Here is a 20265-nt window from a genome sequence, read left to right as displayed (position 1 = left end):
TAATGCTAGTTGAAACTAGTATTTCCAAGAATATATCAAATATAACTGATACTAATCTAATTCAAGATTAATAAATAAATAAATTAATACTTTTATTCAGCAAGGACCAATTTTAATGGGTCAAACGTGATAGTAAAAAGAAATGTTAAAAAAGATTTTCCATTTCAAATGTTCTTTTCTGCTAATAAATGTATCACGGTTTCCACAAAAATATTAAAGGGATAGTTTACCCCAAAATAGAAATAATGTCATCATTCACTCACCCTCAAATTGTTCCAAACCTGTATGATTTATTTATTTTTTTATCTGTTGAACACAAAAGAAGATATTTTGAAGAATGTTGCTATCCAAACAGTTGACAGTATAGCTATTGACTTCCAAGTGTTTTTTTCATACTATGGATGTCAATGGATACCATCAACTGGTTACCAACATTCTTCAAAATGTCTTCTTTTGTGTTCAACAGATAAAATAAACTCATACAGGGTTGGAACAATCTGAGGGTGAGTGAATTATAACATCATTTCCATTATAATTACCAACTGTTTTAAACTTTGGTAATTATAAGAAATATTTTTTGAGCACCAAATCAACATATTAGACTGATTTCTGAAGGTTCATGTGACACTGAAGACTGGACTGCTGGAAATTCAATTTAGTTAATAATTTTAAAATAAATCAAAATAAAAAGTATTATTTTAAAATGCAATAATATTTTATTGTTGATCAGCCTTGGTGATAACAATAGAGTAACAATAATGCCAAATTTTCAGTCATATGATAACACTTTTTGTAACTGACCGAAATTTAAATGGATAGTTCACTCAAAAATGAAAATTACCCAATTACATAGGTGTATATGACTTTCTTCTTTTGGATGAATACAATCAGTTATATTAAAAAATGTCCTGGCTCTTCCAAGCTTTATAATGGCAGTGAGTAGTGGTCAAGGTTTTGAAGCAAAATAAAGTGCATAAATCCATCATAAAAATCCATCATGGCTCCGGGGGGTTAATAAAGGCCTTCTGAAGTGAATTGATGCATTTGTGTAAGAATACAAATAAATCATAATCTCTAGCTTCCGCTAACTGTCTTATGTGTGTTCACGAGAGAGTGGCGTTCCAGTGGATGCTGTAGGACGTAAGCATAGCATAAGCTCCAGAGACTATATGCTAGTCTCATGAGAATCAAGTTTTGTTTACAGTAAAGGAAAACCAGTCTCCTCTTGGCTTATATTGAAATCCTCCAACATTTTTCCTATACACTCTAAAACTGTTAAAAAATGGTTAAATACAACCCAGTTCTGGGTAAATATTGGACAGAACATATGCTGGGTTGTTTTCAACCATCAGTTGGGTTAAATGTTTAACCCAACCTTCTGGGCAGTAACCCAAGTGCTTGGTCTAAACAACCCAATCGCTGGGTTCGTCCATATTTTACCCAGCGCTGGGTTGTATTTAACCCAGCATTTATGTGTACAAATTCCCATTTTTTTCAAATTTGCGTCATCCACTGAAACACCTCCAGTACGACAGTGGAAGCTAGAGATTGTGGTTTATAAAGTTTTAAATATGGATATTATTCTTACACAAACGCTACGATTCCGCTAAGAAGGTCTTTATTAACCCCCTACTTGGAAGAGAAAGGACATTTTTTTTAAATATGCCACCAATTGCATTCATCTGAAAGAAGAAAGACATTTTACAATTGCTTGAGGGTGTGTAAATCCTGGGGTAATTTTCAATTTTGGGAGAACTATCCCTTTAAAGCAACTCTATGTAGTTTTGTGTATTTTTGCAACTTTGGAGCCCCGTAAAATGAGTGGAATTCACTTTTCGAAATATATGACTGTGGATAGCTGTTCACGTGCATTTGTTGATGCCATAAATTAATCTGCCCTTTTTGAGGAATTTCGCACCGCTACATTCTGCCACAACAGACCTTTGGTGGGGAGCGCGGGAAACAAACTGAAGCCAACAAACCTGTTGTGGGGCCACAGGATATTTACAAAACCAATTGACATGTCTGTGTTTTTAAATGTGTGGTATTTTGTGATGTTGAGACAGGACTTTTTAAAGACCTTTCAACTCATCCTAACACTTGTCCATGATGCTATAATAATCCAACGCTATAGGCAGAAAATACTACCTGGAACATTCTCGGAAAAGGACAGGGACATTTCTCAGAGGGTTGAATGGGCACATGAAGAGATGAAGCTGAAAAGCGATTGCCAGCAACAGGTGTAAATGCCCACCGTTAAGCATCTGCTCAACACACTGTAAAGCACACAAGGGTGTGTGACTGGTCTGATTATTAAATAAAAGATTTGGGATTTCTAAGTTTGATTGAATCTAGAAAATAATGTGGATGTAGTACTTTTCCCCAAAAAGAACTAGTCAGCCTCAGCAGAGTATACAGAGATGAAGTTGGAGTCATAGATAGCATCATTTTGAGACATGGGCTCTTTGCAGAAATAAAGGAAAATTTAAAGATTGGACTCCATTCCATTTGCGACGAAATGTGAAAAGTGTTAAATGGATTTCGGAATTTAAAAGAGACCGTCAAAAAGTCCAATTATCATCTCTATGTGCATTCACATGGACAGACTGCACTGAGATAAAAGAGTGTGCCTTCTTGCACAGCAGTTCTGGCTTCTTCTCATCAGTTTGCCCTCGGGACAAAATGATATATCTGTCATCTTTCAGATATGTAGAGAATTTTAGTCAGCAAAGAAACCCTGCTGTCTCACGGAGGTTAAAATAAAGCCATGTTTGACATGTGTGATGCTTCACTGAAGTGCTTGCTGTCATTGTTAGCGAATATTTCTTAGTTTCATCGTTATCCTCGACATAATGCATGTTTGAAAATGTGTACATAAGAGTAGCCACAAACAAGAGTGGTGCTAGCTTGTTCAATTGTCATCAATGGCTGGTTATTTAGTATATTGTTATATGGTTGCTTCCCAGACAGCAACAGTTTTGGCCTGGATCCAGCCCACATCTGGCCCGTGTGAAATTCCGACACTGCTTGCTGTCTGGGTTAGGCATTCTGGAAAGTTGCATTGTTTTTAATATTTGCCAGTATGCTTTTATGATCTGCCGTATGCTTGACCAAATAATAGAAAAATAATGTTATCCATGTCTTGCACAAATTGTGCAGGATGAGTTAAGGCTGTAATCACCAACACAACTTTAAAAAAAATTATTTCTCTTTTCTGAACTTTTTCCCCTGGCAGTATTATAATATAAAAAAGGCATAAACATATGACAGTTAATACCATACATTCCTCATGTTACTGCATAACTTAACACATCCAGAGCCTCTTCAATGTCTATATTTTCAACAAAGTCTAAAAACACTTCCCAGATATCGTAAACGTTAGATGCTTTCTCTCTTAGTACATAAGTTTTTAAGAGCCAAGGTTGATATTAAGTTTTTCAGCCATAGTCCAAGGAAAGGGCAGCTAGCATTTTTCCAGCATAAGGCAATAGAACGTCTGGCTTTTTATGGGCATAAGTCCACCATTTTTCTTTTTTAATAGAAAGAGAACAACTGAACTACACGACTTTTAGATTCTAAGCAGATTTTAAAACACTGGGCATCAAACATTTGCAGACTTTGTAAATGGCTACAGAGGAAAAACTGGGCATCATTCACTGAACGACGGAAGATCAGACACTAACAGACTTTTAATTGGTTTCCTGCACAAACTCATTCACAAACATGCATCTCCTAGCAACGAAGTTGAACAAACTGTAGTTCTAAAATCGACTCAAAATTTAAATCGTGTTTCAGATCCTCCAACTGGATGGAATCATAGTCTGAAGCTAAAAAAAACCAATCTAAGTTGCACCCATCATACACTTCGCAAGTGATTGTGAAATCATTGTGTAAAGTGGGGCAAAAATCTGGGCAAAAATAGTGGAAAGTATTCCAGGCTTTGCACAGCAAAGTTTAATAATAAAATAACTGATTTTATTAATATGATTTACTTTCAGATGCAAAATTTATGGGAGGAGAGCTAACTGTGCTGAGAATTTCAGGCCGAGAATAGTTCATAATCGTGTCGTGCTGAATCGGGCTCAAGTGGAAACATAACTCGAACCATGGTTCGTTCTTAGAACCGTTTGGACTGATGGTGGAAAAACAGTTTAACAATATTGTTCCTCTATGTCATTATCCTTATACACTCACCTAAAGGATTATTAGGAACACCTGTTCAATTTCTCATTAATGCAATTATCTAATCAACCAATCACATGGCAGTTGCTTCAATGCATTTAGGGGTGTGGTCCTGGTCAAGACAATCTCCTGAACTCCAAACTGAATGTCAGGATGGGAAAGAAAGGTGATTTAAGCAATTTTGAGCGTGGCATGGTTGTTGGTGCCAGACGGGCTGGTCTGAGTATTTCACAATCTGCTCAGTTACTGGGATTTTCACGCACAACCATTTCTAGGGTTTACAAAGAATGGTGTGAAAAGGGAAAAACATCCAGTATGCGGCAGTCCTGTGGGCGAAAATGCCTTGTTGATGCTAGAGGTCAGAGGAGAATGGGCCGACTGATTCAAGCTGATAGAAGAGCAACTTTGACTGAAATAACCACTCGTTACAACCGAGGTATGCAGCAAAGCATTTGTGAAGCCACAACACGCACAACCTTGAGGCGGATGGGCTACAACAGCAGAAGACCCCACCGGGTACCACTCATCTCCACTACAAATAGGAAAAAGAGGCTACAATTTGCACGAGCTCACCAAAATTGGACGGTTGAAGACTGGAAAAATGTTGCCTGGTCTGATGAGTCTCGATTTCTGTTGAGACATTCAGATGGTAGAGTCAGAATTTGGCGTAAACAGAATGAGAACATGGATCCATCATGCCTTGTTACCACTGTGCAGGCTGGTGGTGGTGGTGTAATGGTGTGGGGGATGTTTTCTTGGCACACTTTAGGCCCCTTAGTGCCAATTGGGCATCGTTTAAATGCCACGGCCTACCTGAGCATTGTTTCTGACCATGTCCATCCCTTTATGACCACCATGTACCCATCCTCTGATGGCTACTTCCAGCAGGATAATGCACCATGTCACAAAGCTCGAATCATTTCAAATTGGTTTCTTGAACATGACAATGAGTTCACTGTACTAAAATGGCCCCCACAGTCACCAGATCTCAACCCAATAGAACATCTTTGGGATGTGGTGGAACGGGAGCTTCGTGCCCTGGATGTGCATCCCACAAATCTCCATCAACTGCAAGATGCTATCCTATCAATATGGGCCAACATTTCTAAAGAATGCTTTCAGCACCTTGTTGAATCAATGCCACGTAGAATTAAGGCAGTTCTGAAGGCGAAAGGGGGTCAAACACAGTATTAGTATGGTGTTCCTAATAATCCTTTAGGTGAGTATAGTTGAGATGTGGACTAAAATATTTTTTAGTGGTGAGATGTTAGTTCAAACATATATGCATTTCTCTCTTCTGTTGAACACAAAAAAGATACCGGTATGTAGCCATTAACTTCCATAGTATTTTTTCTCATATGAACTTTCTTCAAAATATATTCTTTTGTGTTCAACAGGAGAAAGGAATTCATACAGATTTGGAACAACAGTGAGTAAATAATAACTGAATGTTAATTTTTGATTGAACTATCTCTTTAAATTTTATAATCAGTTTTTTCTTTCAGGTCAGCTGCTATAACAGTTGTTTCAAACGAATCATGCTGAACAAGTTAGTTACAAACAAAACCGCCTTGTGCTTAGTAAAACTTGTGCTCAGCCATTGCTCTACGTTGTGCTATGCTACAATATAAAGCTTTTAGGTGTAATATGAGAGTAGCAGAATCTATGATATAATTTTTAGCACATTTTTGTATTTCCCCATTCAGGAACTAAATTGCCTTGAAAGGGACTTTGAGCATGTCCAAACAGAAATGCAACTGGAACTGTTCCCTTAGCCTGCTCAAAATCGTTTGGTTTTATAGTGTAAAAATGCTTTATGTTTCTGCCCTTAGGTTTAGGGGATCAAATCACTAATCCTAAGTATGAGTAATCGTAGTAGTGATGCTTGCTTTAGTAAACACCATAAATCATGCATGCAAGCTCAGTGACAGGGCTTTGACGAAAAGTGGCACATGGTTATTTCTGTTCAGTTCTTCACCTCCATGCTTCAAAGGGGCAAGGTCAGGGTGTCGGGCCGGCTAGGAAGGACTCATTCCACGCATCATTTGGCAGGAAATTGCTGCCCTACACAGTTTCACACACTGGCACACGGCCCACAACGCCACAAATCTGCCAGCAGCATTATCGGGTATTTTAAAAACCCTTACAGGTCTCAAGAGGTGCAAGAGAAGGCTGACGGTTATTGACTCAACATGCTTTCTTGAAATTTCATTGCTCTACTTTGGCTCAAATCTATCGATACAGGTATGTATAGAGACCTTGGCCTTGCAAGAGATATAAACGGAAAGCTTTGGATTAAATATATTGATTAGTAAAACAGAACATGCATGTTGGGTTTAAATGCTACTATGCCTTCTGATAAGCACTCAGAGGATACCAGAGCACATTTCGTGAAGGGAAAATGTTTCAGAAATACATTGTCACTCATGTGCTTTCTTTGATTCAAGTTGTCCTGGAGTTAAATGCAACTGCTACTTCAAGTGAGACATAGAAAAATATAATAGAAAGCCACTAAGCTGCTGTCCGTTGACTTGAATGAAAAGCAGATTTTATTTGTGAATTCCAAAGAATACAGGACTTCGTATGCATTGATTTTTAAATCCATTTATCAAATGGATACAACGTTTTTAGACGGTTTCAATCAACCAAAAACCCTTTGGTTGATTGAAAAGGCCTATTCATTCTCAGCAGGAACTTGTAAAAATATTAGTACGTCCCTCATTGCTAAGTGCTTTCAATCATCTCATTACTTAAAAATCATATGACATTGGACAAAAGGAAAGAGCTTTAGCATTTTTTGTCCAAGTAGACTCTGTCTACTTGTTTCAGGGATAAGGATTTGGGCTGTTTTCCAAACCAGGGTCAGTGAATCAATAACGCATTTACTCTAGAATGCTTTATGTTTGGCATGGTTCTGCATTTAGCAAAAGCATGTTCCGCTTAAAAAACAGTTGACATTGCCGATACAGCATGTATACGTGAGTGTTTACTTGTAATAGTAATGTAATTCCCTTCATGCCCTGATGCTCTGAGTAATGACAAGGCAATCTTGAAAGTTGGGCTCTATCAACCATCAACTCCATTGCTGCCCCCTAATGACCTGCTCTTCATAGCTGCAAATAAGAGTGCTCAAGCTTTGTTTGAATATGCATGGGCCACCCTTAAAAAATTTTTTGGGAGCACTTTCAAGCATGCTAATCATGTTTGAGCACTGTATGTTGAGATAGTAATAATAGTTTGAGTTCAGTTCTTTAGAAAATTACAGAGATTGGACAAAATTCATATTTAAGAGTTGTTTAAGTTGAGTGGAATAGGCCACATCCCACAGGATGCTGAATATATGCATGTATGCACATGTAGATTCAAATGTAAATCTGCTTCCTGTTCCAAATAATTTCCCATTTCCAGAATTAATAAGGCTGGACATGACATACTGGATATTCAGTCTCTGGGTCAGTTTCAGTTTGTCTAAAGTCAATGTTAAAAGGGATTTGAGAAATATTTATTTAAAATGGGTTTTGTTTCTAAACTAAATTTAGATTTTAGTGGAAAGTAGACATACTCAAACAAACCACTTGATATTGCAAAGGTATTGCTCAGTCTGCCCTTCAAGCTTTCTTAAGGCCATCTCCACTCAGATTTATTCAGAAACTGCACTTACAGAGTTATGGACCATCTTTCCTGGCTGATTTATGCATCACTGAAGTGCACTGTCAGTGAATACTTAATATATTCTTTACATAGTAAAACCAGTCTATTGTAAAATCAATACTACTGGCTTCTGTACAAACAATGTGTTAAACTATGAGAGAGTCAGAGAGTTGTATAACGGAACTATGGTATAAATGGAAAATGTATCATCTCAAATCAGTTTCAATATGTACATTTTTAGATATGTAATATTCAAAGGCTTTTTACCATAAGTGTTGTGTCATAATCCAGCGATTTCTCTGTTTTTAGGTCTTCCAGATCTCACTGACAGGCATCAGACAAGATGTTCTTTGTGAAGGGTGTCAAAGCAACACGAGTCACACAACAAAGGTGTGCAATTGTTTAGCACCTGCTCTATATGTGCCTTAACTTTCATTTGGATGACTGTTGTTCATATCATCTGTGGCCAATCAGCACCCAGGACTGGAACTATACATTTGATAAATTATAAACTATTTCACAGTTTGGACTTCTTTTCCCAGGGTGATTTATAAGACATTGAGGGGAAATGAGCTAAAGGACAAAAAAAGGACAGAAACGGCGCAGAAGGCCGGGGAGGACAGAGCCATTCTGCTGGGGTTGGGAATGGTGTTCAGCTCGATCATGATGTACTTTGTGATCTGCATCACCATGGTGCGTGCTTATGCAGACAGGTAGTGTTATATCATGACTTCTTGAATAATATTTAGCTGTGAACTAAAACAATAACTGCATCATCAGTGTATCTACAGTTGCGATCAAAAATATTCACCCCCCTCGACCTGCAAGATAGAGAATAATATTTTCTGACAACAATTCAATCCAGGTATCAATAAACTATTATATAAAGTGTATTAATACACTTTTCAGTGATTCTGAGAATGCAAAGTTAATGAAAAAAAAAATTATTGGCTCTAAACATTAATTTACAGAATTATTCAACCTCCAAATGTTGTCTTTTATTCTTTATAATCTCCAATAAATGTTGCCAGCTTCTCCAATAAATCTTAGCCTCAAAAGCTTCCAGATCGCTTGAAATCTTTTCATGTTGCCACTTTCTTTAAATTACACAAAATATTTTTAATCAGATTTAAAACTGAAGACCGGACAGGCCACTCAAGTACATTCTATATTCTTCTGCTCATAAGCATTTTTTTTGCACCACACATACCATAATAATCCATCCAAAAAAAGTTCCAGTTTGGTCACATGATTCCAAAAACATTCTTTAAGAACTCCAAAGGTCTATTCAAATATTTATTTTTAGCATATTCAAGTCTGCCTCTTATGTTTTACTTGGTCAGGAGTGGCGTTTGGTGAGGTGTCCCAGCATGAAGGCCATGCTTGTGTACAGTGTTCTTCTGATAACTGTGGGTAATAGGGGTTGAATAATTATGACCGCTGGTTTAGTGTTTGCTGTACTGCACACACAAATGTTCATCCCAATATAGAAACCTGATTTTTGAGTGTATTTCTCTTTTAAAAGTTTTCTTTTTGGTGTAAAATACAATGTATTGACAGACGAAACCACCTGCACCATGCTAAACTCGACTCTTAACAGACAAATGTTCAACCATTATGGAAGCCTTATTTTTGAGTCTAAATTTAAAAATCTTTTGTGTTCTAGTGTATTGACAGATGAAACCACCTGCACTGTGCTAAACTCCACTCTAACAAAGGATATCAATTGTTCATATAACTGTGGCTCAGACTGCTGGTGGAGCTCAGGTCTACGTCAGCACCTGCTGGTGCTGTCTACAGGTCTACGTCAGCCTGAACGCCACCGGCCGCATTGGGCTGCTCTCTCACAGTGAGGAGATGCTGGACGTCAGTTCTGAGGTCAATCATTCAGTGAATTTAGGAAGACCATGGAAATTAATTAATTCAGTGGTTTCTCCCAGACAGCAATGAGATTAAATTGAGACCAAATAGAACATTTTCAACTTGTTGGAGTCAATAAACTCAATTCTCTGAAGACAGTTTCCAGTTTATGCAGTCCAGTTCCTAAAGCGTTTTAGCCAATCCAAAAACTAGACATTCAGAAATGCTCACTTTCAGTCATTTTGCATTTTAAGATTTGCCAGCCTGATCTCACGGCAATTTGTACATATTTGACAAGGTGGCTAATTCATACCAATTAGTACGACCTCAATCGTACAAATTCATATGATTTTTACCAAATCGTACGTATTTTACGAGTTGCACAATTCGTATGAATTTGTACGAATTACCTACACCTAACCCCGCTCCTAAACCTACCCGTCACTGGGGTTTTTGTACAAATTGTACAATCTTTTGTAACACTATAAATCACTTTACCATTATTTTGATCAATTTAATGTGTCCTTGCTGAATAAATGTATTACTGCCCCCCCCACCCCCACAAAAAAACCTTATTCAGAAAAATAAATAAATAAATGATAAGTTATACATTTCTGTAATAAATGATTCTCTTTAAATTCAAAATTAATCAATAAATATTATTAAACAAATAACTCACGCCTTTGTTTTTCCAGTGTTTTTATGTGCCCAAATGCCAGAAGGACCACACCGCCCTGCGTGTTATGATCCAGAATATTTGGGAGCATCTGAAGATGCACCAGCAGGTAACATGTTACCATGACTCCAGCGAGCATCAGGGCAGCATCCTCCTGAACCGTCTGTATGGCAGCAGCACAGTCTTCCACTCTCTCTTCTGGCCCTCCTGCATGTTATCTGGAGGAACCCTCATCATACTCACGGTCAAGCTCACTCAGTACCTTTCCATACTGTGTGAACAAATTGGCAAAGCCCCAAAGTGGGCACAGTGATGGACAGACTTAGTGAAGTGAATGAAGGAGCTTTCATTTCTTCTTCAAATGGTTTTTGGCCTCCTGCTGTTCAAGGATTGACTGGTAGTTGACATGACTAAGCTATATTGTAACCACAACTCATATCTCTGAACTGCTGCTCTATTCCAGATGGAGTTAGTGCTGTTTGTAGAAGGGCGTTATTAATAATACAATATACTGAATAATTATGCAATATAATCCAGACATTAAAACATCTAACCTTTTTGACACTGTTTCTAATCTGTTATAAGACTTGGGAAAATTATCATAAAGAATTTTTTGATTAATAATATTAGAAAAATAATTCATTTGAATAATCAATAAGTAAATATAATACTATATGTTTATAATTTTTTTCTATAATGAATTGTTTCATACAAGCTTGTTTAAAAAAAAAAAAAAAAAAAAAAAAAAAAAAAAATTTGACTTTAATTCATTCACAAGCTATTTACTTGCAATGTGATGTATTTCTGAGTGACACAAAATATTCAACAGGAAGGGGCTTGGTATTATATAATAGGATTTGATTTATTGGATCATGAAAAGTGGCCATTTCAAAAGAAACAAGAACTGAATTTTCTGTATTGATTTTTCACCCATATTTTGAATTATGCTTTGAATTGTGTTGCGTTTAAAGGTTGAAGGAAATTACAAAAAACGTAACGGATAATGTTTTGCCAGCATACTGTATTATGTTTTTTTTAACAGATTTTTTTTTTCTTACTGTTATTAAAAATAGTTCATTCAAAAATTGAAATTTGCAGCTTTTTACTTCATGTAGGATGTTACTTGCTGGACTTGCTGACGGCACCCATTCACTGCACAGGATGTAATGCTAAAATTGTTAAAATCAGTTCCAATGAAGAAACAAACCCCTCTATATTAAGTTCATTGATTATAATGAACAAATGTATAAAAATCTGTGGCCATAGAGTGTAAGGCACTAATGTTAACTTCATAAGACTCTGAATAAAGTCATTAACCCCCGGTTTCACAGACCAGGCTTAAGCCTAGTCCTAGACTAAGAAGTAAGTCTGAGCTGTTTCAACTGAAAGAAACTTGCACTGACTGATATTAAAACATCTCAGTGCCTTTGTTTTGTATTAAGATGCACACCAGTAATGCTTTTTTCTAAGGCATGTTTATAAAAATGACTTAATGTCCTAATTGAACTATGGCCTTATCTTGGCTTAGGCTAAACCCTGTCTGTGAAATCAGGCCTATAACTACTAACTTGCCCACTGCGGTACATTAAACTATCTTCTATCTAACTGGGTTGTTCTGCTCCGTGGGGCCTCCGGACCTCCATCTTAAGAGCCTGTAGATCCTTCCCTCCGTCAGTTTCCTCTGCTTGCCTAGTAACTCCTCTCTACTGATGTCAGTGCAGAGGAAGGCAAGATGCTGGTTGAGCTTCACCAGCCCCACCAGCAGGATTCCAACAAACAACATCAGGCTGGGCCACAGCAGGTAGTACAAGGCCATTTGAATGGTGTATTTCCTCCTAAAGATGGCGTCATTTGGGTATGTAGGACTGAGATGGCATGTCAGATTCTGCTCCCCTTTCATTATTAATGCATCTGTGATGTTATTGGCCTCAGCCTCTTGTTCGGTCTTGTTTCGTTGGCATTTCGGAGTGTAGAAACACTGAGGGAGAGATTATGGCAAGTATTAATGAAATGTAAAATTGAAATAGATATTTCTGACATTTACATGGTCAATGACTGAAAAAATGAACTATATATATGTGTGTGTGTGTGTGTGTAAATATATATATATACACACACACATTCACACACACATTTTTAGTCTGCAACTTGGAACAGTATGTAATCTTTAAGTAATGGACAGTCTTTTTCATTTTTAAAGCATTACCGCTCATTTTGTTGTCATGAAGAAAATAAAAAAATACAATAAATAAAAGAGGCAATAAATAAATACATAAAAGTGGCAAAACGATTTGTCGTAAAATGAAGTATTTTTGACTCACTGAAATAAGTCAAAATTAGTATTATATATAATTGTTTTTTTTATTTAAATTACAAATTGCCACACATATAATGTCAGTAGTGTCAATGCAACACAAAACTAATGCTAAAGATGATGTGGGTTTTTGTGATACTCCAGTAATGTTTCAGAACTTTTTTAAAAGGCCATTTGAAATATTGAGCTACTTTTTCATTTATGATACATAGTTGCCATGTGTGATTACAATTTAGATCATGTTCAAAATTTCAGTAATTCAAAATTTTAAGTTAATTAAATGGTAATTAATCATCATTATCATCATCATCACCATCATCATAATTATTTAGTGTGACCCTGCATAAAATAAGTTGTTGAAATACATAGATAAAGAAGAGATAAATAGATAAATATAAAATAAATAGTAGGATTGTTTGAATTTTAAGATGCAAGTGGAACTTGTAGAATTATGCTAAATAATTATTTCACAATTTTTATTTTGTCTGTTTATATTTGTGTAAGGAGCAGACTGAAATAAAACTAATACATGAGTTTATTAATAAATAAAAGCACAAATGTCAAATCTAATTTGAAGTTGCATTTATGCAAATATATGAGGATACTAAATTTTAATTGGTCGGCAGACTTATAAATGAGATTGTAAATGAGATCTACAAAGATTTCAAATTTAGTCTCTGTGTATCTTTATGGTGCTTTTTTTTTTTTTTGGAGCTTGACACTACAATCATATTCCAGAAAACCAGAAGAACGAAAAAATCCTAGGATTTGGAATGACAGGGTGCTTAAATTGTCAAAGTTGAATCACACTGACGACAGTACCTTTGGCTTGTTTTTGACAGTGTCTTCATCGTAGTAAAGTCGAAGTGTTTTTTCAGGGGTACTGCTCACCAAAACACGCAGGCATTTAAAGCTATCAATGCCACGGCAATCCATCACTTCATCCACCAAATCTATATGCACCAGCGTGCAGTTATTAGGTTTCCAGTCACTGTTACAAACACAAACATTAAATAAATGATGTGAAGGTTTACAATGTAAAAATGTAATAATGTATGGCTATGCTGTATAGCATTTTTCATTTTAAATACAAGACATTTTTAGCAGAAAACAAAGAACAATCAAGGTAAATATTATTTTATTCCAAAATATTTAAAATTGATTTTCTGTCACAGAACGCTATAAAACACATTGCATAGTTTGAGATATGGAGGAAATAATAATAATAATAATAAAAATAACTGTGGTGAATGTTCATTATTTAAAAAAAAAACTCTTTAGCACTTAATTTTTGGCACACAATTTATTTCATATTTATTTATGGTTATCATATTTCATTGTGTTGATAGCAACTGATGTTTTAATTGCAAGATCAGCAATAAGAAAATGACAACATGAAAGGATACTATTCTTTAAAGGCATATAGTTTACCTGAAGACCTGAAACTAACCTGTAGAGACTTGGTTTCACCATCACGATTCCCACCAGAAAGTACATGAGGATGGAGAAGGTCATCATGCTGAAGCCCAAGAGAACGGCTCTGTCTTCTCCTACGCTGGACTCTGGGATTTGTGCTCTGGCTTTCTCATTGCACTTCATCTCCCTCGCTTTCCTCCACTTGCCATTTTCCTGCATTTGGGCTTGCTGGTAGAAGGCATCCCTAAAATCAAACAAACACAACTTTACATTACTTAACTTTATCTATATGCTGTTATTTTTCCATGAAATACAAAAAGAGAAATTCAGAAAAACGATCAGAAATTCATGGCAACCTAAAGCTAAAAAAACCACAAAAATCCCCCCCCAAAAAAACATAATCCTAAAACCAATAAAACCATAAAAGCAGTTCACACTTTCAAAAGCAACTATACATTTTGGATATAGTTATTTATATTGTATATATTATATATATTGACTATGTATGACTTATGACTTGAAGTGGGGGGTAGGGGGTTACTTAAAGGATACTTATTATGGAAAGAATAGAATTAAGTGCAAACTGAATGTAAAGTTTTTGGACAGTTACTTGCATGCTATTTACAATTAAATTACATTTAATATAAATTTAAATGTATAATATAATGTACTGACATGCTGACTTTAATGTCATTTCAATTGAAACTTGTGTCATGTATTTAAATATATAAATTACATTTAAAATATATCAACTTTTAATGTAACATCAAATAACACAGTTAAAATTATAATCAAGTACAGTACTTTACATAGGCTTTAACATATTAAAATAAGTGTACTTCTTTCAAGCATGCCAACAAATTATTTAAAAATAATGATTTAAAATGATCTGACATTATAACAAAGTTCAATTGTTTTTAACATGCTAAGAAAGTACATTGCCTTTTTATTTAATTAATATTATCTGTAAGTACAGTTTTTTTAGGCAAGGTAAGGCAAGGCAAGGCAAGTTTATTTATATAGCACATTTCATACACAGCGGTAATTCAAAGTGCTTTACATAAAAGAAAGTGAAATAGACATTAAAAATCAATAAAAACATGGAAATAAAAATAATAAAAACAAGGATTTTTAAAATGATATAGAAATTGATTTAAAATAAATTTAAAGAAAATTATTATACCTAAAATTCATTGCAGTGAGTTCGGACATATAGCACAGTTAAACAGATGAGTTTTGAGTCTTGATTTAATTGTGGCTAATGTTTTAGCACATCTGATCTCTTCTGGAAGCTGGTTCCAACTGCGGGCCGCATAATAGCTAAAAGCAGACTCCCCTTGTTTTGTGTGAACCCTTGGTGTTAGATCCTAATGATCTGAGTGGTCTGTTAGGTTTATATTCAGTGAGCATATCAGCAATATATTTAGGTCCTGGGCCATTGAGTGACTTATAAACAAGTAAAAGTACTTTAAAATCAATCCTAAATGTAACTGGAAGCCAGTGTAAGGACCTTTTAAATACACTTTTAAGGTTTGAAGTACACAAGTGCACATTTAGTACAGTTAAACACTTCTTTTTCACAGGTTGGAACAACATGAGAGAGTAAATTATGACAATTTTATTTTTGGGTGAACTATCCCGTCATGATTTTAGTCTCTACTTAAGTTAATATAAGGTTAAATATAAAAAAGTAGTGGACAACAAATAGTTGCTATTGTTATATTTGGAATAACTCAATGCTTAATTCATTGGTATCTCAGTTTCAGAACTGGACAAGTAGCTTTAGTAAAAGAGAAGACTGAGGCAGTGGATACGATCTCCATACATACCGTGTGTGTCGTCGCCGCGCGCCGTGCAGGGTGATGTTAACAGGAACACTGAAAGACCCCCGCGGGGACTGATTCCGCAGCATTTCTATCTTACTATGTAACCCTTAACTGGGTTACAGCACTAAATTAACACAACACTGACCCCACTTTGACAAGGTCAATGTACTATACATCCAGACACAGAAGCAGCGTGCTGCATAGCCGTCAGACCTTGTAGTGCACAACAGAGTGCACTTAAGGGATTGTTTTCTTCTCATCCAGATGAGATCAGTGGAATATCTTTCCTTTGCCTGAACAGGGATGCCACAGAGGGTTTCTATAGGAACCCCTGCAGCCAGACCATAATTATGTCCTATGGGACTCTAAGCAGTCCTGACAGGTTTTGTTTTTGTATTTTCACAAGTAAACTACGAAACAATGAAGCAAATGAACACCCCCCCCCCCCCCCCAAATGCATATATATATTTATATATATTATGTAAAAGTGTCCAAATCCCAACCCCATCTGCAGAAACCCATGGAATTGTCTTTACTTTCCTGTAACACAGATTATAAAATGATGTAAGTTCCAAATCTTACCTCAAAACATGCGTTCTTCTGTGCATGATAGATTCACTACACTGAATGACAAAACTGAGGACTTTATGAGCACAACAGTGTATCAATAATGAATGAGTTTTTATCCAAAATAATGTTAATTATTAATGAACGATTTACTGTATATGAAAAAGTAAACAATTTGTTGGATCACCTGATCAGCAACTGCTGAGGCTGTAAGCATTGCAGCTTGAATAAAATAACCTGAGAAGCTTTTTTTTAGCATCAAAGAGTAATTTAGGTGGCTGCCAGGGTGCTAGTACGTGTTTGATTTAGTTGTTCTGATTGGTCTTCCTGAAAAAAGTGAAATTACTGTTATTTGCTTAAAGTTCATTTTTATATTGGTCTAATAAAATATCATGGTTTCTGAACCATTTTGTTCAGTTTGTCCAAAAGTAAATAGCACCATAGAAAAAAAAAAAAAATAATATTTGTTTAAACAGTAGCCTATCTTTGCTGGGCAGCAGAGTGTTGACGTGAGGAACACATACCGTTTTATGATGTCTAATTAAAACACCACAATAAACATTAAGGTTTTTCAGAGCTGTCTTTATGTATAGTAAGTAAACTAAATTTAACACTGACTAACAAAATGTTATTAGTTTTATTCCAAGTGAAAATTCTACCTTTTGCTAAGTTAAGCTTTAGTTTATAGTGAAATTAAGTTGTAAAATGTCAAAATGTTATATTATTGACCTACATTTAGACTTGTCAAATGAAAACATATTAAGTATAAGCTGTTCTGGCATTATTTGTTAGGCAGTAAAAAAAACGTCAGCTGTGGTTGCTGGAATTCTACCGTAAAAAATACAGTAACAACATTTTAGGTTTTACGGTTTTAACTTAAAGTTACAGTTAAATACCGAAATTTCATTAACTAATATAATGTTAATATACCAATCTATTGAAGTACTGAAATCTGTTTTGTACCTTTACACTGATAACCACCAAATGCAGGTGGTGATGAGAAAGTCACATGATGAACCAAAGCCCATCACAAGCAGCTTTTAAATAATAACATACTGTATATAGAAGGTGCACAGTGTCATTCACACAAGCACTAAAAAACATTAGACTCGTGAGACTCATTAAACTGAAATATGCAATAAACAATTTAACAACATTAGCCCCTGGTTTCACAGACAAGGCTTAAACCTAGTCCCAGACTAAAATGTAAGTCTGAGCTGTTTCAACTGAAAGAAACTTGCACTGATTGATCTTAAAATATATCAATACCTTTGTTTTGTCTCAAGATGGACACCAGTAATGTTTTTGTCTAAGGCACGTTTATAAAAACTACTTAAATGTCCTTATTGAACTATGGCCTAATCCTGGGTTAGTCTAAGCCCTGTCTGTGCAACCAGGCCTAGATGTAACATACAACCCTAATAAACATAACTGATAAGAAAAATCTAAGAAGAAACAGTTATTTCAAAGAAAAAACATCAAATTCAAACAAAATTTGAAATGCAACGCAGGGAATTCTGGGAATGTCAGTTTACGGGTTTTCCCTGTAAATTGCCTGTACAGGAACTTACCGTTAACCATTTAACGGGTTTTTACTGTAGCATTTTCGCAGTTTTTTACTGTTAAAATCCCGGTAATTTTTTACAGTGTAGGGTATTAGTTGGCTGGTCGTTGGTTATAGAACTCCTCTGGCTGGTATATATGAAAGTACTTTCAGGGGCCTTTGTGAAACAGAACATGGTGTCCATATACAGTAAAACCATATCTGATACAGTATACATTATATGTGATTAGGATGCTAAGCAAATGCTGTTAACTCTATGAGAGACAAACATGGGCCACAAGAACAAAAAAAAAAAGTGATATTGGTTTAAATATTGTATTGAATTTTAAATACAAAACATGGAAGGATAACATTTTATAATAAATGTTCTAAGAAGTCTTTATCAAATATCGCATAATTCTTAGCAGACACTTTTAGCATATTATGAAAATAAAATTTACATTTTAATAGTATACTTTAAAAGAATATACTTGAGTGCAAACTGAATGTAAGGGTTGTGAACACTTAATGCTAATTTGCAACTTAATTAAAATGTATTATTAAATGTTTTATAGCATGTATTAAATGCAATTATCTGAAATTTATAGTGCTTTTTCAATGTACTTAAGTATATGTCATTTCAGAATTACTTAATTTCCTAATTACAGTGTATTGACAAATGTACTGACAAGAATTTATGGCAAATTAAAATATGCTTTAATTTCTATTGAATCTTGTACAGTATGTCTATCAGGACACACACTAGGAGACACAGAGGTGAATCAAACAGGGAACTTTATTGAGTGTCAGATGGAGTTAGGTGAAGGCTGATCCGTGGAACTGAGTGCAGGTAAGCAGGCTAGCCGGTGCCAGGGAAGGAATGGTGAGCACAAGAGGAATCCAGGGAGCGGTGGAGAATCTTCGGGATATCGGAGGAAACAGAGTCACACAGGTAAGTATAGCAGGTCTGGCTTTGTTCCTGTAGTGAACGGTAGACCGGACGATCAGTCAGTAAGTGGAGCGTGGCTTTATGGGTGGCTTGATTGGGTGATCAGAACGCGGGTGATTGTGATCGTGGGTAAGTGGTGGCTGATGACTGCGCTGACTAGGACTCACTGACAATGTCATTTCAATATATTTACAGTTAAACATTTTAGAAAGATACATTTAGTACATTTAAATAAATAAATGAGCAAATACATGTAATAATATGCTTTAATATATTAGTCAACACATTCATACAACACATACTTCTCTAAATAATAATAATAATAATAAAATAGCCATGAAAGCATGGTCTCTTTAAGTAACTTTTTTTATTTAATGAATATTACATTATCTGTAAGTATATTAAAAAGAAAAATAAACTTGTAAGAATTGAAGTACATTATAAGTTCACATTTAATACAAGTTAGCACACTCCTTTCAAATACAAATATATGCATTAAATATATTAATCAAACTATTATTACATTTCTAATGTCCCCTACAAAGGTGTACAGGAGGTAACATGGTACACCGATGCTATAAAACCATGGTACTTTGATATATCATGCCACTGAATGATTACCATATAATATGGATAATTACACAAGACCCCAATGCACGTGTCAAAAATTCACTGTAATACCATAGTGTGTTTTTTATTGGTATTATAATAAAAAGCAGTCATGTTTGTTAATGACTATTTAATGAAGTTATCATGAAGTGTCACCCGACATTTGCATAAATTGTCAGTATAATTAGCAGAATTTCTCTAATAACGATCCAAAGAAGTGAAGATACAGCTTTATGGGAGTAGAATTACAGTCCACTTCACCTGAGCACGATAAATAATGGATACAAGCCCACAGGTAATACTAGATCTCTGGTGCGTGTTCTCTGTACAGACACTCCTAGAAGTGTTTCTGTTTATCTTCAATGCTGCATCAATGAGGAGTACATTATACAGCATTTATCTTCGACTCATGAGGGAAACCTGAATGATCATATTCAAGGAAAAGGGATTCACTGAAACAACAACCGCGTGTTTGTGTAAAATCATCAAAACCAAATTTCCCCCAGTCTATCCTAAACTCGCCGGCACCACACGGCTTATAGTTTTTCTTTTTCTGAATAAAATGAATTTGCCTTGACCAACAAAAAAGAGCTATGGCAGTGAGACGAGGTTACATACCAGAGCCAGTAATGGAGAACATCATCCCTCTCATTACAATAATTGGACCATGAA

At 35.5% G+C, this 20265-nt stretch overlaps 1 protein-coding gene and 1 pseudogene across 2 annotated transcripts; one reads left to right on the top strand and one right to left on the bottom strand.

Annotated features, from left to right (window-relative positions):
- Positions 1–8176: 8176 nt before the first annotated feature.
- LOC306846506 (calcium-activated potassium channel subunit beta-2-like) lies at positions 8177–10682 on the top strand (annotated as a pseudogene). The gene is made up of 4 exons: positions 8177–8223; positions 8376–8546; positions 9500–9711; positions 10389–10682. The product of its transcript is annotated as a calcium-activated potassium channel subunit beta-2-like (transcript).
- Positions 10683–11215: 533 nt separating this feature from the next.
- kcnmb3 (potassium calcium-activated channel subfamily M regulatory beta subunit 3) lies at positions 11216–16548 on the bottom strand. The gene is made up of 4 exons (XM_079378854.1): positions 16508–16548; positions 14134–14343; positions 13506–13674; positions 11216–12347 (listed from the first exon to the last, which is right to left on the bottom strand). The coding sequence occupies exons 1-4, from the start codon at positions 16531–16533 to the stop codon at positions 11967–11969; spliced, it is 786 nt and encodes a 261-aa protein (XP_079234980.1). The 5' UTR covers positions 16534–16548; the 3' UTR covers positions 11216–11966.
- Between the last annotated feature and the right edge of the window lie 3717 nt (positions 16549–20265).

The sequence above is a fragment of the Barbus barbus genome, assembly GCF_936440315.1.
Source record: "Barbus barbus genome assembly, chromosome: 26".
Lineage (NCBI taxonomy): Eukaryota > Metazoa > Chordata > Actinopteri > Cypriniformes > Cyprinidae > Barbus > Barbus barbus.
Note: the sequence above shows the minus strand (reverse complement) of the source record. Positions and strands in the feature narration are given on the sequence as shown.